General features: G+C 38.3%; 1 protein-coding gene across 2 annotated transcripts in view; it reads left to right on the top strand.

The window, feature by feature from the left end:
• Window positions 1-27,492, top strand: part of BAHD1 (bromo adjacent homology domain containing 1) — a 70,073-nt gene that overhangs the window by 14,729 nt on the left and 27,852 nt on the right. Inside the window, exons 2-3 of one of the 2 annotated variants that reach the window (XM_087951711.1) lie at window positions 6,516-6,598; window positions 17,168-18,814. In XM_087951711.1, coding sequence (XP_087807837.1) covers window positions 17,185-18,814 — 1,630 coding nt within the window. In that variant the 5' untranslated portion in view covers window positions 6,516-6,598; window positions 17,168-17,184. The remainder of the gene's footprint in view (window positions 1-6,515; window positions 6,599-17,167; window positions 18,815-27,492) is intronic. The other variant, XM_026664571.2, reaches the window with a different exon arrangement.

The raw sequence follows: 27,492 nt of genomic DNA, 5'->3' as shown, positions 1-27,492 counted from the left end.
ATTTTATGACTTTTTTAACCTCAGCTGTTAAGCAAATCACTGTATAATTTGTTAAGTGAATCATCCAGTCATTAAGTGAATCTTGCTCCCCCCCCCATTGACTTTGCTTATTAGAAACTGGCTGGGGAGGTTGCAAATGGTGATCACATAACTTTGGGACAGTGCAACCGTCATAAATACAGGTAGTCCTTGACTTACAACAAGAGGCTTATGACCATTTTTTACAGCTACAATCTTTGTAGCGTCGCCATGATCACAATTCAGATACTTGGCAACTGATTCATACTTACGACCACTGCTGTGCCCCAAGGTCATGAGATCCCCTTTTTCAGCCTTCTGACAAGCAAAGCCAATGGGGAAGCCGGACTCCCTCAACAAGCGGGTGAATCCACTTAACAACTGCGGCATGCAAGGTCATTAAATGGGGAAGAGTGATTTCACTATTTTAAGTGATTCACTTAACAAATGACTCACTTAACCACAGAAATTTTGGGCTCAATTGTGGTTGAAAGTCAAGGACTACCAGCATGTGCCAGTGGCCAAGTGCCTGCATTTTGCACGGGATGTCATAACAGTTGCAAGTGTAAAATCCAGCCATAAGTCCCTTTTTGCAGATCCCATTGTAATTTCGAACAGTCACTAAACAAATGATTGTAAGTCAAGAACTACCTATAGCCATGATGGCGAACCTATGGCACGCGTGCCGGAAGTGGCACATGAGAGGTCGCCCGGAACAGACCCTCTGCGCATGTGCACGCACCCTCCGCGAGCCAGATGATTGTTGGGTATCTGCCGTGCATGCGCGGGGGGATGCACGCAAATGCGCAGGGACAGGGCACGCACGGGGGGGTGTCTGTGCACATGCGTAGAGGCACGCGGTGTGGGGGGTCATGCACGCATGAGCAGAGGTGTGCGGTGCACGCGTGGGGGGGTCACGTACGCATTGCATCATGGGTGCAGGCATGCGCTCACTTTTGGCACACGAGAAAAAGGTTAGCCATCACTGACCTATAGGTACAATGAGCCTCCAATAAATGTAGCATATCTATTGTGCTTAATGCTCTAGGTCTGCAGAGGAAAATTGGGGGATTGAAAAATTCCACTTTGGTGACACCTTCACGTCATCCATTGCCTCCCCTACTGCATGTGTTCTACAGAATTTTTATGCCAAGTGTTCTGTTTGGGTTCTTTTAGAATACTGTAGCTCAACAGTGGCAATGTCCAGATTGTGGACTTCAACTCCCAAAATCATCAGCAGTGACCATACTAAACTCCTAAAGAAGTCTAAAAGTTAAAAGCCATGCATCTTAAATTTGCAACACAGTTGCATGGAAAAATAATGTTTTATATACAGTTTTAGTGTGACAATCTGCTTCCCAATTATATGGCACTGCTCTTGAATAATCCAGTATGCAATACTTGGCATCCTCCATATCCTGCAAATCAGAAAGATCTATACACAATGCCACAATGAATATTTCCACTATATTATTATAACGTCTTTATATCTATTAGGATCATATTTCAGGCCCTCCAAAGAATAATGCTCTTATTATACATTGTATTTATTTTTGACAGAATTTAATTTTGAAATTTAGAATTTCTGATGATTGCATATCCTATTTAGGTCATATCACAAATTATATAGACACAAACCTGGAATTGTCCTGTGTCAAATATAAAAGACTGATTTACATTCTAGATTTCTTAAGTACAGATGAAACATGGTTTGGAGCAATTTCCTGTACAATTAAAATAATTCCTTTCATATAAATTGCTGAGAGTCAAACTGATTGCCGCAAGATACAAATGTAATAAATAAATGCCATGGAGTAATTTGCATTTGAAAAAGTCTCAATCAGGGGCATTTATATTTATCTTATATACTCCATATTAATAAACACCTAGAAACACTGATTACTATGAAAGAAGAAAACCCTGCTTACAAACATTACAGGTAAATATTTGGTTTCTAACTTCCCTCTTGTACTCTGACTGAGATTGATTGATTATATGCCATCAAGTTGTTTTTGATTCCTAGCAACCAGAAAGACAGATTTTCTCCATGACTGACTGATATACTGTACAATATTTACAACATTTAAATTTTTCATGTCTTTATGATTTCAGTTCTTTGATAAGTTCTTCGCCACCCCTTAAAACCATATTCTAAATGCTTAAATTTGCCTTGTTGCATAATATATGCAGAAGTGATTCTTGCTTAAGTTTGGTTAAACTTATGCTATTGATTTTACCATTGCTGCATATTCTCCAATTTTTAACTTCCAATCTGATATCATCAGTAATATATATCTTTTCCAGAGAGTGCTTCGAAATTACTAAATTTGGAATTGGCACCTATTGATTATTATTAACATGCTTTGGAAGCAGAAAATGTTCCATGGAAGATTACACATTAGAAACTTCCCACAGTTTTTGGCTTGTGATCTCTTAAGCTTTTAAAATTGTGTAAAGTCCATTTAAGTGTTAGATTATAGGTTTGTGTATTTATCTTTTCCAGTCAATAAGAATTGAAATTTGAGGGGTAGAATTGAAAGGGGCCATAGATTACTCACCCCTGCATTATTCACTGGTGTTCCTTTTCCACAGCACATAGAGATTTTGCCATGACAGCTGAACCTCTCAGATAATAAACATGCCCTATTAGAACTTTTCTTACGCCTGTGGCATGTAATAAATTTTGCATAGCTGACATGGTTTTCCCATGTAACATGGATCATTGCTAAAGAAATGGATGCTATTCCCTCTCTTGAGCAGTTATGAAATCCAGCAGAGTGCTTAGTATTTGAACTCTTAAGTGTGAATTTTATGGGGAAATACCTGCCTATTCTGAAAGGAAATGGTGAACTTTTACCCGTTTGACTGTGGAGACTGAATTAAAATCAGCTTCTAAGTTCTTCTTGTTGCTCGCCTGTAAGTGAAAGCAAAACTAAATTGAACCCTTTGAATTAATGATAGTTTCACTTTCAGTATAGAAGAAGAGTGTCACATTTCTTTCCTCAAGCTGGGGAAAGTTTGCGTAACATCAGGTGTTTTAGGTTGGTGCAAAGATATCATTTGACAGGCAGCAGAGTTCCAGGGCTCTGCAGAAGAATTGCTTGCCATTTCCCCTAGTTTGTCAGCTCCTCCAGCTGGATGGTGTGGATTGCAAGCTATACTTCTGTGGTTTGTTTACAGTTAAAACATATTGCCTGAATTAACCGTGGTGGGTAGCCAAGGATTGCTTTGGGTTTGTTTTGGGACAAGGTCCCCTGTTGAATTCCATGTAGGAGCATTCCTCAAACTAAATTTGGCTGAGATGCTTATTTGTGACCAAACCAGGAAGAGGTGGTTTACAAAGCCATGCTACCCCAAGGTATTATTTTTGACTCACATGTATACTCACATTATTCCTTCCTCTGCTGCCATAAGAATCCAAAGCATCCCACTATCAACAACTTCTTGTAATTAAATAGACTACTGAATCAGTTCCCTGCAAAGCTTCTTTCTCACCCCCCCACTCCCCCCCCCCCCAGTCTTGGAAAAATCTCCTTTAGCAAAACAATATGTGGGTCAGATCATTTTGAGACATCCCTGTATTTTCCCCCAAAGAAAGGCATGCATTTCTACCCCTAATTGCGCGGGCTAGCTATTGTTCACAGAATAGAGGTGGACCTTATTTAAAAGGCAATAGACTTTAGAAAAAGAAGAAGATCTAACTGCAATGAGTAAAACAATGTATGTAGAATTCATAAGTAGAAAGTCATGAACTCCATATAGATTGCTTAGATGCATCAATCTCTGTCCCTTCTCCCCCTTTTATGCCAGAAACTCTTTTCTCCAGCTAGTTTTATTCCCTTATTTTGCTTAACTTCCACTTCTCTTCACCTCATGTTTATCTAGTGTTTTCTTCTTTTATGATCTGTATGCTGGAAGGAAAGTGTGTGTGCACATGTGTGTGTGTGTGTGTGTGTGTGTGTGTGTGTGTGTGTGTATTCTGGGTATCCATGTGAAAGAGAATGATTTGAGTATGTATATGTAGATAGGAGAAGCAATTAATTTTATCAATGAGGTAAAGATTAAAGATAAAGACAATTAATCAGTAGTTATTGAATTAGTTGCTTTGCTTTCCTTTTTGTCCAGAGACGTGTCATTTCTGGCCAATTTGCACACAAGATACACGGTATACACATACGCAAATGCCAGAGAGACACATGTATAAGAGTGGATATCTGCATTTGGTTTCAACTGGGAGTTGGCAAATTAGACTGACTTAGGAGGTGCCTATGTCTATAATTCTTGGGGGGGGGGGCACTTAATTAAGAGTAATTTTCTTTGCAGTACATATGGTGCTTTTCTTGGACTGAAATATATTTATTTACCCTGGATTGTTGTAAGTGACTTTTTCTGAGCCAGTTGTAATTTTGAACTGTTCTTAAAGTGAGCAATCTATGACTCTATGCAGAAGACTACCTGCAATCAAAACATCTCTAGTATATATAAATAATAAAAGCCTCTACAATAACAATAAATTCAATATAAATTCAGTTTAAAACAGAAGAAGCTTAACATACAGACATCATTATAGCACCTGGAAGAACTCTCTCTTTAACAGCTTCCTAAAACTCCTTGATGTAAGGTAATTTTGTTCTGAAAGAAAAGGCTCTGTTTCACAGCACAGTGGAAGTATAATCAACATATTACCAATACTGAGAATCCAGAAACCAAAACTGACAGCAGTCCTTATTTACATGATTTTGTCTACTCTGGAAAGGCAACTTTGCCTGGAAGGATTAGAAAATAAAAATCTGGAAATCTAAATCAATCTTTCTCAACCTGGAAGGTCTCCAGTGCAGAATTTAATATCTGCAATTCCCAACCAATATGACGATCCCCGAGAAGGTGATGTTTACTGTATTTCTTTACTCATTCTGTTATTCTGTTACTTTGTGCATATATAAAAATAAGCTATAGAGTTTTGAATATACCTAAAATAAGTTTTTTACAAGCTTATTTACTACAGTCTAAAGTCAGACACTAAAAGCTCCAAGCCAAGGGACACCAGCCCTTGCCATGAGATGTACAGGTAGCTCTTGACTTATGACCAGTTGTTCAATGATTGTTGAGGGTTACCTCAGAAAGGGTGTTTTACAGCCTGCAATGCACTTCTGGCTGATGAAAAATGTTACACTCCCCTCTCCCATGGCCATAAAGTGACCACAATTTGCAATGATTTTTGCTAGTTTCCAGCAAAAAAAAAAAAAAAAAGTCAATTTGGGAGAATTAGTTTGCAATTATGACCATGTGATTTGCTTAACGACTGATGTAAAAGTGGTCATAAAATCATGTCCAGTCATGTGAGTGCTTCTGCTTTCAACCATCATGACTTATGATCAAAATTCTGATTCCAATTGTCACAAATCAAGAACTACCTCTATTACTGCAGCTCCTGTTCTTCTTCAGACTGTCTCATTTTTTTTCGTAGCACCTGCCAGAAACAGCAATCACTAATATGTTATTAACATATGTAATATTCACGTAAGTTCCACCTTACTGTAAGAAAAAATGCAACAAAAAGGAACTGTTGCTATTATCTGTCAGAGTTCATCAAGTTCTAAATCAAAAAGAATGCATTGTTACAGAGGATTTACAGAAGATGCTGCAGATTTGGTAACAGTGTGGTACAAAGCAGAGAATTTTTGCATATTTCCGTTGCCTAAAATGACTAGATTCAGTGGCACCTACTAGTGTGTTACTCTGAATTGAAGACTAACTATAAAAGAATTGCAACCTTTACTTGTACTGCTTACAGGAGAATTTAGTACTGTACAGTTTTCACAACCTTGACCTCTCAAAATGGGTGGACTTACAACTTCTTTTGCCTAAATTTTGTATGGCGATTTTTTATGGGCTATGTTTAATGTTCCTATTAGAAATTTTAATTATTCCTAATTATAAATAAAATTTAGATAATTTAAGGAAACCCTTAAGTGCATGTTGGGGTAGAGCTGGGAAAACCCAGGCTCTCAGGCATTCTCATCCATAGAAACTCATTGGTAGACTTTAAGCAAGTCACTGTCTCTAAATTCAACCCGTGAATTCACACTGGCATTGGGCATTGGGTCTTGAGAAAAATAAGGAGTGCAGTGTTGCTTTATTCTTCTGCTTAGATCCATCATAAAGCAAAAACAGAATTAAATTAAAGAATAATTAATGGGTTAAACTTGGTCCAAGATGTCTGATAACAGCTTTCAAACATGTTGGGATTAAGGACAACTGGTGTCTAAAAATGCAAAGGCAGTGAAAAGGTTTGCAGATAATTATTTAAAAAGCATAAATGAGGCTGCACTCAGAAGGAGGTGAGAAAAGAAAAAGAGCAGCATATTGAGGGAGGGAGGGTTGATCAAAAGAAGATTCTTGTGAAGGTTCTTGACTACTTAATTGATTTAAATATCAGATACCTAAATCTTTCGGGATTAGTATGTAAGGTGCCCAATGTTTTTTTTGTTTTGCAGGTTGGAATGTTTCCCTAACAAAGCGCTGGATTGGTTGATTTGCAGTCAGTGGCTGAATGAGAATTTAGTAATCCATTTGGCAGGTGTGCATTTTAATACTTTTTCTGAGCAACTTCTTTTAATCCAATTAATGGAAGAAACAGTTACCTATCTTTAACCTAATTAGTGGATGTACAGCATAATTAGTGAGGTTCTAACCTTTCTGCAGGCTTCAGAGGCCTTATTTTTGTTCCCAAACAACTACTAAGCTTCTGATGTTGCTGCTGTTTCTGGAATCAGAATGAATTCTTGAATTAAGGATGAACTCGATGAGGGGACAGAACTCCTTGGTAAAATAAAGAAGCTTTTTTCCTTCTTCAAATTTTTTATTCCAAGCAGTGTGTTGGCCACCTTAATGACTAAAGCAATTCCACATGGCATATAACAGTATGAAGAAACGGATGGAAAACAAATCAACAGCAGCAAAAACTCAACAGTCAGAGAGAAAAAGAATAAATAACTAATATCAGAGAGACAGCAAGTGGAGTCAGACAATAACCTAGCAACTGCTGAAAAAGTCATGTCTTCAAGGCTTTCCAAAATGACAACAGAGTTGGGGCCATGCAAACTTCAGAAGAAGCTTAGGGACCCATAAGAGGGCACTGTGTCATTGATGAGAGGTAGAACATGCTGATATTGTCAAATCCATCATGTGGGTAGAAACAGTTGGAGAATTGCCAGTATTTAGAATCATACATTTGGAACTGGCCTAAAGTCATCAAGTCAAACCATCCATATGTGTACAGTACAGTACAACTTGGTTGTCAGGATATAAAAAAGATGTTGAGACTCTAGAAAGGGTTCAGAGAAGAGCAACAAAGATGATAAAGGGAGGACCAGAAGCTAAAATGTATGAATAATGGTTGCAGGAATTGGGTATGTCTATTTTGGTTAAAAGAAGTACTAGGGGTGATATGATAGCAGTGTTCCAATATCTAAGGGGCTGCCACAAAGAGGAGGTCATGCTATTCTCCAAAGCACCTGAAGGCAGGACAAGAAGCAATGGGTGGAAACTAATCAAGGCGAGAAGCAACTTAGAACTAAGGAGAAATGTCCTTACAGTTATAAAAATTAATCAGTGGAACAACTTGCCTCCAGAAGTTGTGGGTGCTCCAACACTGGAGGCTTTTAAAAAGAGATTGGACAACCATTTGTATGAAATAGTATTACTCACAAAAATTGGTCACATTGAACACATTGGAATTATTAGTTCCCATAAGTTACTAGTTAATTGAGTTTGGTTTTTTACTTATAAAGCCTTGCATGACTCCGCACCAAGGGACTTTACAGAACTACCTGCTCTGATGGCAGCTTGTCTGAGTGGGTCTTCTGGGAAGGACATGATGGTGATGGAGCATTTTTGTGACGTGATGAGCAGAACTAAGACTAGAAAGCATTATTCAATCATGGTATCCATCCGTTGGACCATTCTTCCTATAGAATTAGAAGGATTGTGGGTTATATGACAAATCCTCCTTTTAATCTACTTGTACATGAAATTTCAGTTTCCTAAAGTAAGAATTTTGAAGTTGTCTCTTTTAAATATCCTTGTTACGCTCAGCTCACTTGTCAATCAGAATAATTTTGAATTTTCTGTCATCTAGCATATTAGGTTTGCCACCCAATTATCAAATTATGTGCAAATTTGATAAGCTTTCCTTCCATTCCTTCATCCAAATCATAAATTAAAAAATTGTGGAGAACTTAACCTTGAGCGCTGATTTTTACACCACCTCATTTGATATTTCATTCCAGCTGGTAAGAAGAAATCATTGATAAGCATTCAGTGGGTAAGATTTCTGAGCCAGTTATGTATATGTATGTGGTAATAGCTTTATTTAATTTAAAAAAGAAATATATTTACAATTACAATCTAACTTTTATATTTATATGGGCCTCTTGCTTACATATGACATCATAAATGTTACAAGGTTTCATGATTCTTACCTGAAATATGAGGAATTTTGAATGGGTATGCCAAATTGTCTGAGATTTGAGGCTAAAGCACCAATTTCATAAGATTGTAGGGCACGATCCTGAAATATCTAATCTAGTACACAAACAGAATGGAGAATGGTGTATTGTAAACATCCATTTTTTCTGGCTTTGGCTTCTTGGAACACCATTGTTTCAACTGTTTAAATCATAGAAAACTATGTAGACCACAGGCTATTTGGACCATTACAAGCTTAAAATAAAATGCCTATATTTCAAGAAATTTTTTGAAATTCAGAGCAAAAAACTGGAGCTATTTCAAGTTTGGCTCCAGTGGAACACAGGCAATTTGACCATTCCAGTGAAAAATTCTGAGCAGATTTTTTTTCCCTTTTGGTTACAAGCTCCAAGCAAAATAGGTATCCCATTGTACATGTGCTCCATTCTCTAACCTTGCTATCTGCCATTCATAATTGTTTTAACTGTGGAATAACCATCCCTAAGGAAATACATCTGACAGCACGTAAGAGGGCCTTCTCTGTGGTGGTTCCCTCTCTCTGGAACATCCTCCTCCCCCCGGAGATTAGGCTGGGCAGTACTGTAACACCCTTTCAGAAGACCCTGAAGATGTGCTTCTGCCAGTGGTTCTGGGGAATCCAGAGCAGGATGGAGCCCATTACATGGCTAGTATGAATGTGTGTTGTCGCCAAGGTGGGGAGTGGGGATTATTTTATTATTTTTATTTCTTCTATATGGTATTTTTATATCCTTGTAAGCTGCCTCAAGTTGCCATGTGTGAGTAGCAATATAATTTTTTTAAATAAAGCGTACATACTATGGGGAGTTAGTTTTTATCTAAATCTTGCAAAAAGTAAAGAAGTTGGGCAAAATTCGTATTCAAGCTCTCGGAAAAATGCAGATTCCGATGTCCACCTGAGGAAGAATAATAATGTATTGAGCAGGTATTTTTGTAGATTCTAAAGATGAAAGAGATGTATTTGGCTTCACTTAACCAATTGAGAGAAAAGCATTGAGGTATCCAGAGGCACAGGGAAAATTGGGAGTCCGGTCCACAGTTCCCCTGAGGCAACTTCCCTGCTGCTCAATTTTATAGAATCAATTAGCACCTCGAGAAATTTTTATGGTGGTGAGAAGAGGTAATCTCAAGCTTGCTTTTTGTCACACAGGTCTTTTTTTTCCTCAGATGATGGCATTCTGATTTACACTATCATGGCTGCCCTTAAGAACTCTGGTCATTTCTTGTGTTTTTAAATTGTTTCATATGATCACACCCCAATCCTACAAAATATTATAGGGCTGCTCTTGACTTAGGGTATCAAGTCAATAAAGTAACTCTAACTTATGTCCCAGTGTGGCATAGAGCATTGGGCAGGAAATACTGAGAGATTGTCTTCGATATCAATGCCATTATCATCCATAAATAGCACCTGTGTTAGAACTTTACCATTTAAATAAATGCCTTCATCCTGCCCTTCCTTCTTTGCTTTCCCATTCCTTTACCTAGGTTTTTGAGGTCTGCCAAGTTTGGTTGGGTGCTGTCAGCAAGCTGGGTTAACAGATACATATAGTCTATATTCTAGAGATTTATGATAGTATTATGGAACCTACCAATTGGATTGGTTGAGCCCAAACACTCATTTCAGCAACTCCTATATATGCATTCCTGGTTTTCCTTGAACTGTTTGGAATATTTTCCCTAGAATTTTTTCTATTTCTGCAAATCCTTCGGATTTACCCAAGCATGTTGATACCTTTTTCTCATTTTCAGATAGCACTTTCATTGCCAAAATGTCACAATTGTCTGTATATAATAAACTTTTGTTAAAAAAAATATTGAGAGCAAAGCAATCATAAAAACATATAACCAATCCTGAAAGCTAGATAGTTTCTATTAAAAAATGTTTTCCTGTCAAAATAAGTATCTAGTAAAGAAGTGTGAGATGCTCCAAGTGAGTTCTGAGCAGGCCTGTCTGGTGAAAACATCTGATCCTAAAATCCCATGTAGGCAGAGAATACATCAATACAAGAATCTTCCATTTTTGCAATTCTACCTGCCTTTTAAGTGGTTTCTAGGTATTAACTGGAGATTTTATCTTATATCTGTAGAGAATCGGATGCTGTTTCTCCAGTAATCAGGTGGAAGAGAGGTTGCATGTTCTGTATAGATCTTCATGATTAGTAGTGGAAATAAACACACTGAAGAACAATATGTTTAGATTGCATAAGTTACAATCCAAGTTAGTTGCATTTGGCTCTGCTCAAATTAATGAGACTTACTTTAAGTAGATGCCACTTTCTGTAGGATATAGAATTTGGTTTTAAGTTTGATTTCTGTTTTAAAAATGAGAGCCTGTTTGGTGCAGTGGTTATGGTACCAAACTAGAAACTGGGAGACTGTGAGTCTCTTACTTGTTTGTATGTAAAACGTATTCGTTGCCATCTTGCCATAACATAATTCTGGATGACTTTTTACTTACTTACAACTTACTTACTTACTATCTGCATATTTTAGGTGCTTTTGAATACAATTTACATATTTTTATAAACATGACAGATATTAAAATGTAGCTGGTAGACATGACAATTTATTTTAAAATAAATGTGGTACAGAGTCTGAACAATGTTGAATCAGCTATTAGATCTTTCCTTTTGGGATAATTTATGACTTTACCAGGGAAATTATTGTTTCCCATCAATGCTATCACATCACGGAAAACTGATTTCTTTCTCACAATCTAAATCTGATCTTTATAAACTATGATGCGTTTATGCACCATTTTTAAACATTTGTAGTATTCCCAAAATGGAAATAGTGTACAGAAACTGAAACTATAGATTTCTGCATTGAATAATGGATAAATTCAATTTTTACCACAATAAAAAGCTTTGAAAGGGTTGAGAAGGGAGGATATTTTAAAATTTCATTTACAACACGAGCAAGTGTATTCATTTCAATTGAAATAATTTGACTGTAATGTTGAGAAATGAAACTTAATAACTCGGGGGAGGGCATAGAAAACTGACTATGAGTCAGCGTGCATATGGGCAATGCCCCATTACTACTCCGAACCCCACGTTCTCCCATGAGCTCTTCAGAGCATCCAATAGTGGGAGGTGCTTCAGTCTCTGCATGTCTAGGCTGGGTTTAATTTGTGGAACGCTCCTCCTCCACGGGACTCCTCCCCAGCGTTCCCCAGTTTTGGCGAAGACGAGAGAAATAACCGCCCTCGTCCTCAGTGCCACAAATTAAGCCCAGTCTAGACATGCAGAGACTGAAGCACCTCCCACTACTGGATGCTCTTCACAGCTCAAAGAGAACGGGCGTGTCAGGTAAGTACCAACGCCCTTTTCTGTTAAAATTTTAAATATCTTAGCTTCGTGTATACTTTAGTGGATCACAAAATCCAGTCCATCCAAAATAATGGAACAATTTGAAGATTCAATACTGTAGCATTTAATAAGAAATGTATATAATATATTTGTTGAAATAAAAGATCACTGTCAATCCTGAACTCTCTCTGGATATCATCTTTCTCACAGCACTCCCAAGATATGTCCCGGGGGCATGATTGTACTGGGGCACACAAACATGCTCATCCATGGTTCCCACAGCCCACCACTTGGTGGGGGAGATTGGCTCTTACATGGAGGGCAGGAGGTGGAAAGAAGAATATTGCCTTTACCCTACCTATCTTCTGATTTTTTTTTTAATGTTTAAGAGAAAGTGGTGTTGCAGTTGAGGTTGCTTGTGTGTCTTGATGTGACAAGATTGCTAGCACTGATAGACCTTTCATTGCTTCTGGGTGTTCTCAAGAGGCGGAGGAGGGGGAGAAGGAGTAGCTTGATTGTTCTTGGTTTGAGAAGAGTTGAAATATTTGAAAATATTGAAAGTGTCAGTGAAAGTGATTGAGAGAATTACCATTTTGCATGGAAGACATCAGTAGTTTCATTTGGAACAAGGTCTCTCTTCTAGAAATTTAAAAGAAGAATCCATTAGTAAAATAATGAACTAATTATGAAACCTTTTCTAATGTAAATTATTCCAATGTTTTCCTCCAATTCATTTATATCACAGATTACATTAATGCTGAAAATAACTTTTTCTGGGCATTGTTTGTATAATAGGTATGCTCTACAATTAAGCCGGGATTCCTCCCCAAGAAAGCCAAATTTGTGCTTATTCAGCCTCACAAAAATGTAGTTATATTCATAGGCGTACCTCAGGTGCTTCAATACAATTGTAATTGAACAGTGTTAAACCTTTGGGACAGTTTTCTTCTAGTTGGAATAATTATTTCATTGTGTCCCTGAACATATGCTATTGTTCTTCTCTAGGACATACTCCTACCGCACAATTCATAGTGTTGCTTACATGGTCAAAAATTAAGACTTGCAAGCAAAGTAAATACTCTGCAGAATTTCAGTGCACGCAATTAAAAAAAAAATGTCATGAGAGAAAGTGCAAGCCTATTGCCGGAGGCTTCTCTGCTTGTTGTGCCTGTAACTGCTGGCTCATATTTTTTTTTTTTTTCAGTGCCTCATAGTCTGGAAATCAAACATTCTAGCTAAGGCAATTATTGGGTTTGATAACAGTATAGCGTGTCCTGTAATTTACTGTGGAGTGGGATTGCTTGACAGCGATATAATTGCTAGGATGGGACATATGTCCATAGAGATTCAAGGGATCCGTATGTTTTCAGGGACTGGGATTTGAAGTGTTGGTGGGGGAAGCTACTTCAGATAGTCTTGCAGTTTTGGTTTGACTGAAAAAGTTTACCGGCAGTTACTCCAGCGATTATGAGATAGCTACAGAGATCATCAGATCATCTAGGCACTTTTCTTTTACTTCCTTTTTTTAAAAAGAACTGAGTAGCTCTGTTTTTTGCATATTTCGTCAGTGTCAAATTAAGACATGGCACTTTTTCACACAGCGCTTGGAAAATGAGGCAAACATGCTGCTTACTCAGTGTTTTCTGCACTTAAAATGGTTATAGAAACAATCTTCGGGAGCAAGGGTGTCTATGTTTGACACTGCTTCCGTAACCTAATTTTCAAAACAAAATTTTAATTAACTGGAGAGAGGAATTCAAGGAGAGTTCTGGACTAAGAGTGAAAACGAAACTTCAGATCTGTTGCTGATAAATTTCAGTAAGATGATTGTGCTTTATTGGTTGTTCTTGGATTCTGCTGTGACTAGAGGTCCCCAATATATTCTTCTTCAAATGAACTTTGAAAATGAAGATGCTCACTCTGAAGTTCATAACTTTATGCAGCTCCCAGGGTCTTGGATACAATATATAGAGCTTCTCCAAAGACCAAATTGTGTCTTAAAAGAGAGTAGCTGTATTTAAGTCTGAATTGCCATGCGTGAATAGGTGGCAATATAAATTTTCAAAATAAATAAAATAAATAATGTATCTGATTGTTTAAATTTCAATCTTTGCTTTAGCACTGCCTAGACACCAAAAACATTGGCCATCCCTACTTGGGGTTTCAAGGAATCAGTCAGCCATGTTGTTTCATTTTTAGCATTTGCACACGACTGTGTACCAGAATTGCCTGATTCAAAACTAGACAGATAGTTTATGAAAGTAGAACTTTGATAGGTGCAGTCTAAAACATTTGGATAGCACATGATTGGGAGAGTTTTTGGAGTCTTTAGTTTGTAGTAAAATAAATCAATTATGTCATTTATTAAAAAGTGGTACACTATGTAGGTAATTAATTTTTACTGACTTACTGAGGACAGAGGTTCAGGTTGTAAGTAACTTTTGGGGATTCATCATAAAGTCACTAATGCATAAACTGCATAAATATTATAATTCCCTCAACAGCTTTCCTTATTGCAGCTAGATTTAAAAAACTGAACTGAAAGGCACTAAAAATGGGTGATGAGTCGACATTAGCCGAATAAAATTAGCAAAAGTAGTTGTCTTTTTCTTTATACAACCTGTTGGCCCTCCTGGAAATCATTATTATATCATTGACAGAGGCTCTGGGACAGCCCAGACCTTTCACAGGTAAATATTGGTAGCGATGTTGTTGCTTGGGCTAGTCTTAGAGATTCTTCTAGTACCTCCTGCAAAAGGGAAGTGGAAGGGGGGAGAGAAAGATAACGTTTCTCAGTTGCGGTTTACTCCCTCAGGGCATTCTAAATATGGTATTGATTCTCCTGGCCACAGTTTGGATTGTTTCCTCCCACACAGAGGCTTTTCTTTTTACAAGGGCTTAAAAACTTTTTGGATAATAAATGCTGACACTTGGTGGCCCCTGCATGCTTCCAGTGAAAGGAAAAAATAAAAATTTGGACATTTTCCTTGATGCAGTAGAGGGCTCCATTCTATCTTTTCAGTTGATAAGTGTGGATGTTTCCGTTGCTGACTGAAGACTAACTGCACTTTAGATACAGTTTGAGACCTGCTCATTTCTGTTTTTGGAAAAAAATGAAAGCAGGGTTAGCTGCCCACCCAAGGAGAAAAAAAGCACTGATAGTTCCAGCATTTTTCTCTGTTGCACATGGTAGGGGAGAGAACTAAAACCTTTCTGTGTATTTTAAAATTTAAAAACAGGCAGATCTATCTATGTATGCTGCTCCAGTCTGGCAGAGATATTGATACATTCTGGAAGCTTGTATTCCCTTCTTACTGCCTCATTCACAGAATTTTTCAAAGGCCCTAAATGGGTATGATCCACTGGCACTGCTCAGGAGCCGTGCATTTTTACTGCCTTATTGATATTTTATGACTGCAAAAATGAAGGAAAAATAGAAACAAGAGAAACAGCAGAGCATCAATATTTATTTTTAGCAGGTCTAGATGGAATCATATATCATTTTTCAATAATATATGATTGCATAGCTTTGTTGTGTCAACATAATAGCCTTTTTTCTTCTCCCACAAGTTTATTTGCACTGTGAAAAATCAGAGATGGGGTGGAATTTTTCTGGGTTAGTATGAAATGGACTAGAAAAATGTTGAAACCAAATTAATTTGGAAATGAATTCACATTACACTGTCCTAAAAAAATAGTAATTCCAACACTGAAATAATAACAATTGTTAAACATAGATAGAGAACTGCAATGGATACTTCGAAATATCTAGAATTGTTATGAATGAGCAGCATTTTTGGTTTGTAGAAGCAGAGCCATAACTAGGAAATCCTGAGTGGTAGTTTGGAATTGGGATTGAGTGAATCAGATGTATGGTAAGCAGAAAATTTAAAATTATGCTATCTTGATGTGGATGTCTTAAGAGAAGGGAATAGCTGCTTTACCTTTTTGGGGAAAAATGTGTTTTTAGATGACAAAATACACTATTCTTGATATATCCGCATTAACTGAAACCAAATGATTATATAGACTCTATACAGGGATCTTCAAACTTGACAGCTTTAAGACTCGTGGACTTCAACTCCCAGAATTCCTCCTCCAGTCATGTTAGCTCATGAATTCTGGGAGTTGAAGTCCACAAGTCTTAAACTTGCCAAGTTTAAAGACCCTTGATATAGAGTAGGGAAAAGTAAATGCAGCTAGAATAAATTCTTATACCTAAACCTGTTAAATTATAATTGCCTAACGCATCTCTGATAACCTGACCAATTAGTTCCATCTGTGTGTGGGAGGGTGTTTTATTTTTCTTCCTAATACGTTCTTAAAAGTATTAAATGCTGGTTCCACATATGTGTATTAATAATATGCGATCCAAAAGCAGTATGAAGGAAAACCAGCATTTCTGAGTGTTGCTCATCCTGGTTTCTAAGCCTGCCCTTATAGCTCTGTATGCTCATTCTCTGTTGGCTAAGAGATGCCACCCTCTGCAGATCAGTTTCTCACCCTGGTCAGGATGTGTTCTTCTATATGCAGGGATTTCAGAGATGCTTCTCCTATTTTCTCCAGTCCTGGTCATGAATTTTCTTTCTTTTGAATGCATTCTATGCAGATGAAGATCAGATACATTGCAAACACAATTTATAGCTTTTTAACAGGATTTTATTTAAAACATAAATATTCAAAGATATATTCACTTTTCGAATACCAAATAAAAATGCTAAAAGTAGATACTTCTCTTTTTTTTTAAAAAAAAAAAATGGGTTTCCCTAGTTATGTGAGAGAAATTCTACAAGTGGATAATCCCTGATGGCAATCATCCCTACAGATGATAGTGAGATGGATCAGAGTTGGTTGAAATTAACAAAAGAGTAGCATGCTTCTGGGGTTAGTCTTTTGCTGTGTTCAAAATGGTGGGATGCGTCCTGTTCTTTTCCCACAAAAATGGGGTTTTCTGGTTATGTGAGAGAAATCTTGGAACTGGATAATGTTGATGGGAATGGAAGATGGTGAGATAAATGGAAGATGGTGAGATAAATCAGTATTTGTTGGAATTAGTGTAGAGTAGTTACTAGTATAGAGTAGCATACTTCTAAGTAAGGAATGAAGATTAGATGTTTGGTCTTTAGCCAAACGATCTGGTCCTGGTTTGAAATGAAGACATGTTTGTACGATAGCTGAAATCCTAATTTGATTAAACTCCCTATCCCCTTGCCCCCAAAGATCCATATTTTGTATAGAGTACACACGTTTCTAAATATCAGTTGGTGCATTGTGTGAGGAAGCATTTATCTACTGCTGATATTAAGACATTTTCTTTGTGTTCTCAGGGGTGAACATTGATCCTATGACGCATGCCCGGAAGAAACAGCTCTTGCTTCTGAAATACTCTGCTGGTTCTGCTGGCCAAGCTTTGTCACCGATTGACGGTGAGAGAATGGATAGGACTGAGGTGGAGGGTAGCAAGCAAGGAAATGGTACTGAAGGGCAGAAAGTCCAGACTAGACTTGCCAATACAACTAAAAGCAGGAATTTGCAAGAACTCCGAAAGACATATCCCTTAAGGAAACGCCTCAGTTCCTCTGTGGACAAAAAAACCTGCTCCGTGCTACTCACAAGACTAGAGGATGTAGCTGGATCACTGTCAGAGGAGACTCCAAGGGTGATGAAAAGGGGTCTTGCCAGTTGCATAGATGACTTCAGACCTTCCTGCCTTCCAGAACAAGTTCAAGTAACAGGAGCAGGGAAACAAGACTCTTCTACAGGCAAATGCCAGCCATCATGCCTTGGGACTGAGGAGGAAGGGCATAATGTCTGCCTCTCGGAGCCCAGAAAACGGAGACTAGCCTCCTTGAACGCTGAAGCGGTGAACAACCTGCTCTTTGAACGGGATGACAACTTATTATCTGGCAGGCGTTTTCGAAAAGATTCCCCCCAGGTTAGTGGGATTTGTTGCACTAATAGCATATGTTGCAAAGCTCAGGGCTCATGGCCCTTGACAGAAAAACGAGGCACTAAAACAGCGAAGGGAAAGAACCAAACTAAATCAAGTCAGAAGTGTGCTCCTTATAGCCAGTCCCTGGGCGGTGGCTCTGAAGGGAAAAGACGGGAGGACAAAGGAATTCCCTACCATCCTGCCCCAAAGAGATTGGCCAGTCTCAATGCTGCAGCTTTCCTGAAACTGACTCATGAGAAAGACCAACCATTAAAGCCCAGAAGTAAATCAACTGGAGAAAGCAAGGTGGAAGGACACAGTTCCAAATCAAAACTCAAGTGGGCCAAAGCCAGTGGAAAAAATTGTGTTAAATCCAAAAAGGAAATATCCTCTGTCAAAATAGAGGGTCAACATACCTGGCAAGGTGTCTCTGAGGATACATTTAGAAAAGCAGTTCATCAGGAGTCTCCTAGAGTCTATGGGAAAATGGAATCCATCAATTGCACACCATCACCTAACTCTTCTGAAGGCACAGAGGGTTTCTTCCACAGACTGCCTTTGCTAATGGGTGGGCAAGCTTCCATGAAGCCTGAATATGGAAGACCTGGGGAGAAATCTCCTACGCCCAAGCAGGAATTTCATCAGCCTTCCTTCCCAGTACCTCAGTTCCATCCTTTGCCTGTCCCAGGCAATCATCCAGATTGTGGCTGTCTCTATGAATCGTCTGACTTGACGCCGTTGAATGGATTTTATGTTTATTATGGCCAAAGTGGATATAATAGTTACACTCATTGTTCAATATACCCGAAGGATGAGTTGTCGCAGGCAACGGGTTGTGAGGGGCTTTTGGTATCTCCTGGTTCCTTACCGTCTGACCCCTCCTTTCAGCCATTTCATTGGTGTAGCTCTCCATATTGTTGTGGAGAGGGACCAGCAATTAACAGCTTCAGCCTTTGTGGAGTTATGCATGTACCAGAGAGCAGAATTGGTAGTGGGCATACAGGGCGGAATGGCTACCCTTATAAGATGCCTTTTGCAGCAGGTAAGTCCGCAACCATCTCTTTTTGTTAAAAATGCTAATATTTACGGGCAGTTCAGTCTTTGAATAAAGTTGTTCCCTTGTTGCCAGTAGATGATATGCTTGCATTGCCTGGATGATTGGATGCTAGAATACTGTGCTGGCCTTCGGCATCTCTGCACCTGAAGTAGGAAATCCATGTGGGTTAGGTCATTTTTATTCACAGACAAAGTTAGAGGTTGGAATCAGAAGAGCTCCCCCATGAAATCTCATGCTAAAAGGAGATGTCAGTTGTGTCTTCTTGAGCCGTGGTGGTGCAGTGGTTAGAGTGCAGTACTGCAGGCTACTTCTGCTGACTGCCAATTGCCAGCAGTTTGGTAGTTCAGATCTCACCAGCTCAAGGTTGACTCAGCCTTCCATCCTTCCGAGGTGGGTCAAATGAGGACCCAGATTGTTGGGGACAATATCCTGACTCTGTAAACCACTTAGAGAGGGCTGTAAAGTACTGTGAAGTGGTATATAAGTCTAAGTGCTATTGCTATTTCTTGTAGCAGCCCAGTAGCTCCTTTCAAAGATCTTATGCTCAATCCTCTTCTCAGTTGCATCAAGTTTGCACATGGGATATTTCTTATAAATGCGTCTCCAGTTGATGCTTATATTTACCCCATCAACTAAAAGGCTGGCAAAACTTGCCGGCTGCTAATATAGAGATTCTGCTTTATGTTTGGATAATTCAGTTGTAATTTGAGTAGTCTAAAATGTAAAACAGTTCACTTAATGGAATGTCTTGTTCAAATTGTAATCCAAACCTAGCGTTTGGCCTGTATGTGGTTTCCTTAAGCAAGCAACAAAGGCATAAAAAAAGGCAGATGTTGCAAAAGGATGCAAGAAGTAGGATAACACAGAGGAAATGGCACTGCTTGAGGTTTCTGTTCTTCCCTGTTTCTGACTGAAGCTGTGAGCATGACACAACTGATTCATGTTACATGTAATATAATACGGATAGAGATACTTGCTGGATGAGTAGTGTACTATTGTTTTTGCAAACCAGGTATTCTGCAGGTAGGGTGAGAGTGGCTAGCAATTTGAGGACTTATAGTCCTAACAACTCTGCAAGGTAAATAGAGTGAGGAGTGAGTAGAAGGATGGAATATGTGGAGACTAGAAAAAATGTGGATTTTTTCAGTCTTTTCTATCCTTCTCAACAGGGAGCCTTTAATTGCAGATATTTCTTCAAAATTCTCAAAGTTCATGATCCAAATCTGCAGAGCACCATGTGTGAGAGGCCTGGTCTACTCAAACAATGTTGATTTAAATCCATAGGAGCAATCTTTTTGACTATTCACTACTTCTTCCAGGTTTTGTTTTTTAAATTTGTGGAACAGTCTAATTTTTTAAATGTACTTAAGCCTCTCCGAAGGCTTATCACAATTTTTTGTGGGGGTATTCTGTATTTCTTATCAAAAATTGCACCACCAATTTTGGGTGACTTGCCCCAGATTTCTGCAATATATTGCTGGGGATTCTGAGATTTATGGGCCGTGTATAGCTTACGAGTTTTCTCTCCCTGAGATTTTCTCTCCCTAGTTCTCCAACTATAAATATCTCGTTCTCCAACAGTAGCACCCACAGTGTAGACACTTAGAAAGAACACTTGCTGCCCATCAGCCCTAGACACGATCAGTTTAAACATAACTGCTTAGTTTCCCTTTCAACACTCATTCAACTCCCTTAATTCCACTAAAAAAAAATGTGTTTATTTCTACATATCTCATGTCATGGTTCAGCTGCCTGCACAAACTACATGATGTCAGCCACTTTAAAATACTGTAGAAAGAACATTGTTGTTCCCTTTCTGTGCACAGCTCTGCAGAGTCGGATTGCTTTATATACAGGTAATCTCAATTTACAATCACAGTTGGGACCAGAGTTTCCATTGTTAAGTAAGGCAAGTTGTTAAATGAGTCACATCCAATTTTACGACCTTTTCTGCCCGTGAAGTGAATCACAATCACACTTGTTACCTTTATAAGGGAAGCCAGTTTCATTAGCGGATTCAGCCAGCTTCCCTTATAAACTTTGCTTGTTGGAAGCTGGCTGGAAAATTGCAAATGGTGATCCCATGACCACAGAATCAATCCAACCATACAGAATAATAGAGTTGGAAGAACTTTTGGTGCATCTTCTTCACTGTTCGTCAGATATTCTTCTGATGCCCTCTTTTCTTCTTCCCCCGTTTGGTATACTTGCACCAATGCTTCTTGATAAATAGTCTGTCAAATATCTCTGTGTGTATGACGGGAATGATTCATTGTAATTATTTTTCCTGTCTTCCTCTCCAGGCTTTTAGTACAGCTTAAATCCAGTTCACTTTTCCAGTTGTGTATCTGATGACTGGAATTGCCCAATATTAATGCCTTGTGGTATTTCCACCACTGAGCTTGAACTTTAAGATCTTATTCACTCTTCTGATGTATTCACTACTGACCTTCTTGACTTCAGTACGCTTGATGATGTCAGCCTGAAGGATGCACAAATATTTGTTGGGATCTTTACCCAGACTCTTGATGTTACTTCCATAGGGCATCTTGAATCTTTCAGTTGTCATTATTTTTTCCCTGTTGACGGTAAGGGTGGCTCATTTGTCTAGTTCAAATTCCATTACAGTATCTCGGTTGTATATTTGGGCAGCAGTTGCTGAGCACCAGAGGAGTCAATGCAAAGACTATCAGTGGTGACGATAATGAGTCTTCTTGAAAGATTCTTCTCTTAATATTAATCTCTCCCAGTCTATTAACATTTACCAGCAACCATTTCTTCCATTCTGCCATTGATCTTTGCACAAAGCTTCTGATGTCTCCACTGACTCCTCTTATTTCTAGGCACTTGATTATCCAATCGTGTCTCAGGGAGTTTGAATGCCTTCTTGTCATCAGTTCCAGCTTCGTTCGAGTTGGTCTTCCTTCTCTTGCAGTTTCCCAAAATCATCTTTTCAATTAGGAGCTGAACTTTTGTCCCTCAGCTGTTCAGGCAGCTTCCTTTCTGCTCAGATGGAAAGAATTTGTTTTCAATTAGGTGCTGTTGGACTGCATCAGCCAGTGTACCTGTTAGCAATTTGATAATTATCAGTAGGCAGGTAATTGGCCTGTAGTTTTCCTGATGCTGGCATTTTGTTGGATCTTTCGTTATCAGGTAGGTTTAGTCAGATGTTAACCAATCTTCAATTTACCTCATTGCAATATGTTGTTAAATTATTTGTCGATGAGTGGGTGGCAAACCAGTTAAATGCTTCAACCCAAAACCATGCAGTTCATCTTCACCTAGTGCTAACCAATTCTTGATTTTTCTTGTTCTTTTCTTCACCATTTCTGGTGTTGTATACCAGTTGTGTGCCTTTCTGGATCATGAGGCTGTATGCTCAGTCATTCATGCCTTGGTCATTTCTTATCTGGATTACCACAATGCTCCCTAAATGGGGCTACCCTTGAAGAATATTTGGAAGCTTCAGTTGGTTCAGAACCCAGTGGTGTAGAGAGTTCTGGAGGCCCCTGAGATGGCACATGTAACAACACCGTTACATGAACTTTGCTCACTGTTGATTTGCATCCAGGTCCTATTCAAAGTCTTATCAGCTTTAAAGCCCTTTGTCGCATCAATCCAGGACAGAGGTGGTATTCAGCAGGTTTTGACCCATTCTGGAGAACTGGTAGCAGAAATTTTGTGTAGGAGAACTGGCAAATACCACCTCCGACTGGAGATTTTACAGTATCCTTCCCCTGCCACACCCACCAAACCATGCCCACAGAACGGTAGTAAAAAATAATGGAACCCCACCACTGGTCCAGGATATCTGAGGAACCATATTGCCTCAAGGAGCTGTCTTGCCCATTCGCTCTAGCAGAAGGGATCAGGGAAAATAGGCTTTTCTACTGTGGCCTCTTCCCTTTGGTACATTTTGCTGCTGGAAGTTGGCCCATCCTGTCCATTTGGCTTTCTCAGGGGACCTTAAGAATTAGCTCTGCCAGTTGGCATGGGGCCCTGATGGAGATACTTTAGGTTGGTGGGAAGGTATCTTCTGCTTGAGCCTGTAGTTTTTGAAAAACTGCATTTAATCCTCTGTAATTATAATTGTTCATATATTTATGATTGCTTTTATATTTTTATTGTTTTGGATAGAGAGATAGGCAACATATACATTTAATAAAATAAATAAATAAATTGTTGCTGTTATTACAAGTTCTTTCATTTTTCCTTCTTCACCTTCTTTATCCAAGGTACATTCTTGTATTTCATTGTTTTGTCCCATAGCTGTGCCCAGAATTGCATTATATCTTCTTTGTTAGGAGTTGGCTAGTTTATTGCAGTCTTTCCATTGATAGGAACTTTTCCGATTCAACTGAAATGGGAGATTCTGCCTGTAGTGTTTTAGATTTTTAGATTTTAGCAAGGCATTTGACAAAGTAGACCATAACCTACTTCTTGGTAAGCTAGAAAAAAGTGGAATAGATAGCACCACCACTAGATGGACTTGCAACTGGCTGACAAACCGTACTGAACAGGTAGCCCTTAAGGTAGTCCTTAAGTCTACATGGAGAGAAGTAAGCAGTGGGGTGGCACAAGGTTCTGTCTTAGGCCCAGTACTCTTCAATATCTTCATTAATGACTTAGATGAGGGAATAGAAGGGGAACTTACCAAATTTGCAGATGATACTAAGCTGGCAGGAATAGCTAACACCCAAGAAGATAGGCTCAAGATCCAGATGGATCTTGACAGACTTGAACACTGGGCCGTATCTAACAAAATGAAATTCAGTGTAGAGAAAAGTTAGGCAAGAAAAACCAAAAGTACACATATAGACTGAGTGAAACCAGGCTCAATTTCAGTAACTGTGAGAGGGATCTTGGAGTCTTAGTGGACAACCAGCTAAATATGAGCCAGCAGTGTGCAGCAGCAGCCAAAAAAGCGAATGCAATCCTAAGTTGCATGAACAGAGAGATACAGTCGAGATCAAGTGAGGTACTAATACCACTCTATAAACCTTAGTAAGACCACACCTAGAATACTGCATCCAGTTTTGGTCACCACATTATAAAAAAGATGTTGAGACTCTAGAAAAAGTACAGAGAAGAGCAACCAGGATGATTAAGGGACTGGAGGCTAAAACATACAACTAACGGTTGCAGGAACTGGGCTTGGCTAGTCTAGTAAAGAGAAGGACCAGGGGAGACATGATAGAAGTCTTCCAATATTTGAGGGGCTGCCACAGAAAGGTAGGGGTCAAGCTATTTTCTAAGGCACCTGTAGGCCAGACAAAGAATAATGAATGGAAACTGAACAAGGAGAGATTTAACCTAGAAATAAGGAGAAACTTTCTGACAGTGAGAACAATCAACCAATGGAACAGCTTGCCCTTGGAAGTTGTGGGAGCATCATCACTTGAGACTTTGAAAAAGAGATTGGACTGCCATTTGTCAGAAATGGTGTAGGGTCTCCCGCTTGGGCGGGGGGTTGGACTAGATGACCTATAAGGTCCCTTCCAACTCTGATTATCTGTTATCTGTTAGTGTACAATCTGAATGTAGTATCTGCTGATTTTCTTGTCTATGGCTGTTATGTTGCTTTATTACTTAACAGTGCTTCCTCTAACTTCTTTGTCTCTAGGTGTTATTTCTTGTTCAGGTATTTTTGGTGGTCTTGTTCTTCAACTTCTTTTCATTTATCTATTATAGCTTATTTGCATATGATCTTAGCTTATTATTTTCCAGCCTGATCTTCCATTTTGGTGATGTACTGTTCGGTTTTTTTTTTTCTTATTTATTGATTTTGCATCTAAGCAGGACTTATAACTGCAGCTCTGCTGTGCATCAGTTGGTTTGTGTTTTGCAGTGAGCTGATGCTTATATTTGATATTACAGTATTGACATCTTCTAATAGTTGTGCTATTTTGTAACAAGTTTAAATGCAGACAAGCTTATGCTGTTATTTTTGTGTTGTTCTAGATGCTTAATTATTCTTCATTTCAGTTCTTTTTGTTTTCCAGTTGAGAATTTTGTTCTTTTTGACGAGAAAGACAGAAGCGAGGATGACTGATTTGGGAATGAAAATGGTTCAATAGTGATGCTGACTTTATTATTATGGTTGATCACACTGTCAGTCAGATGTTTAGGCTGGATTTGTTCTTGTTTTGTCTACCTGTCAAGTCCTTCCCAAGGACATGGGGGTTTTATAATAAAAATCATGGTTTAAGATTATGCATGTGAACATAGTAGCCCATATTCTCTTTTTTCTTGTTCTAAAAAGCAAATTATTTGTTTACAAAAGAGTAGAAAACAGGAAAGAATGACAAAGAAGCCTTAAAAATAAATACATATTCCAGCCCAGCTACCCACACATACTTAATGTAAGTGAAAAAGAAGAAAATTTATTTTAAATGCTTCTCTTTCTGTATGCTTCTGTTCACAGTTTGGTAGGCAAGTAATCATTTTTGAATCTTATTGATAGATTGGCTGGGATCTAAGGATTCTTGCTTAAAGAGTGTAACCCAGTTGTTAGCAAGGAGCTTATTCTTCAAATTTTAGAATTCAGATGGGTCACTTGAAGTTGAAGTCCAGAACACCAAGAGGACATTAGGCTGGAGAAAGTTAATAAATGCTTCTTCAAGATCCAGATGGATTATATCATTTTTAGATTGCATGGATATCCCTAAATACTAGATAGTTGGGACCCTTCAATTTAAAAGCAGATTTTGAGGGATCTCTTAGCGCTGTAGTGAGGTAACTTCAGGACTCAGAACAAGTGACTCTGAGCTCTTTAGAGTAATAATCCAATGTTGTGTATTGATAGCTAGAGCAGATGGCCATATCTTGGCAATATTGGTGGATCCTGACAAAACTAACCAGATTCTGATCTTGTTATTTATTGGATAAAAGACCACTAGTCTCTAATCTCAGCACATTAGCCTTTTAAAGTTGAATAAGACAAAGGCAAACCAGCTCCATATGCTACCATAAAATCAGGATGAGTGTAGTCACTGAGAGTTGAGTTCAACACAAAGAAGGTTTTATCTTCAGTATCAAATAGTAAAGGGCTCTAGTGCTGTTGTATCCATTTGTTCCTCTTGGCTCCCTGTACTGTGGTCTTCTCAGCAGGCCTGCTCTTCTGCCTTCAGCTGGAATTGCTGTTGGTTGAGCAATTAAATTCCTTTTTACACACACCTTTTACAGAACGTCCTTTTATATTCTTGTAAATTTCTGAAATCAATTCCTTCCAATTCTTATTCAGTACTAATTTTTATATATCTGAAAACATTTATTTATAATAAATATAAGTGCCAGTTTTGTGTAATGGTTAAGGCACCAAGCTAGAAGCTAGGTAATTTAGCCCTGCTTTAGGCATGAAATCATCTGTAGGGTGGCTCACAGCTGCACAAAGACAACAGTGGCAAATCATTTCCAAAAGTCTTGCAAAAAAAAAAAAAAAAACTGCAGGAACTTATCTAGGCAGTCACCAGGACTGACTCGAAAACATCCCCTTCCCAAATTTGAATATAACTTAGCTACAACCTTCAAAGACTTCTAAGTATAATACTTTCAGCATTGAAATGCTTCTGATTTTACTCCCCACACCAAAAAAAGATTGTTTACTTTTTTAAAAAGTTCATTAACCTACATTAGAATTGTTTCTCTCATATCATTAAAAATTCCTTTAAATATAAAAACAATCTATCTTCCCTGCCCTATCATCCTTCCCCACCAAGAAAGTAAATTTCAACCAACTGGTGATGATGAATAAAATCGTCATCAAAAGCCCCTGTTTTTCAGTTGCTTGGAAGAATCATAAACATTTATATTCCCAGCTTTAAGCTAAGGAAAATAAGTTAACTTATCCTCAGCCAAACTATTAATCTTATCTAGCTATGGACTACCTGACTAGTGGTGGGTTTTCAGAGGTTCAGATAGGAGTCTTGTCAACTCTAAGTAGAAACGCTGGAACTTGTGTCCTTTCCTATGCAGAGCAGATTGTCTATGATTGTACTTACACACCAGAGATCCAAAAATAACTATTAAAGTCTGCCAGGTATATCACTGAATTGCTGACCATTGAATCACTATAGAAGCCATAAATGACAACTAATGATACCATTTTCCCCAAAGGCAAATTTTCAAATATTTATAAAATCTTAAAAACTCTTTTAATTATTACTTTATACATCATTGATTTATATTCACTCTTTATACAGTGGATATAAAAAAGTCTACACACCGCTGTTAAAATGTCAGGCTTTTGAGATGTTAAAAAAAAATAGAGCAAGATAAATCACTTCAGAATTTTTTTTCTACTTATAACATATAAGCTGTACGGTTCAATTAGAAAACAAACTGAAATCTTTAAGGGGAAAAAGGAACAATAAAAATGTTCAATAACATGGTTGCATAAGTGTGCACACCCTTAAAGTAAAATTTTGTTGAAAGGGATAGAATTACAAACATTTCAGCAACTGAACTGTTTTCCATTTAGAACCTAATTATCCCCAATTTATTAGGCTAGTCACCTTTTAAATTTATTTTGTATAGCCTTTCTGTGATCCCCTTGGGAGGCAAGATCTTCTCACTGATAACAGAAAAACTTGGAGTTGGTGGTTTGAATAACCATTTTCTAAATCTCAGTCTTGAAATAAACTATTAAAATCCCTTTAGCCCAT

The sequence above is a fragment of the Notechis scutatus genome, chromosome 1 (assembly GCF_049901735.1).
Source record: "Notechis scutatus isolate UNSWTSFEM ecotype Mainland chromosome 1, rNotScu1.2, whole genome shotgun sequence".
In the NCBI taxonomy this organism is placed as follows: domain Eukaryota; kingdom Metazoa; phylum Chordata; class Lepidosauria; order Squamata; family Elapidae; genus Notechis; species Notechis scutatus.
This window is presented reverse-complemented; position numbering and strand designations above follow the sequence as displayed.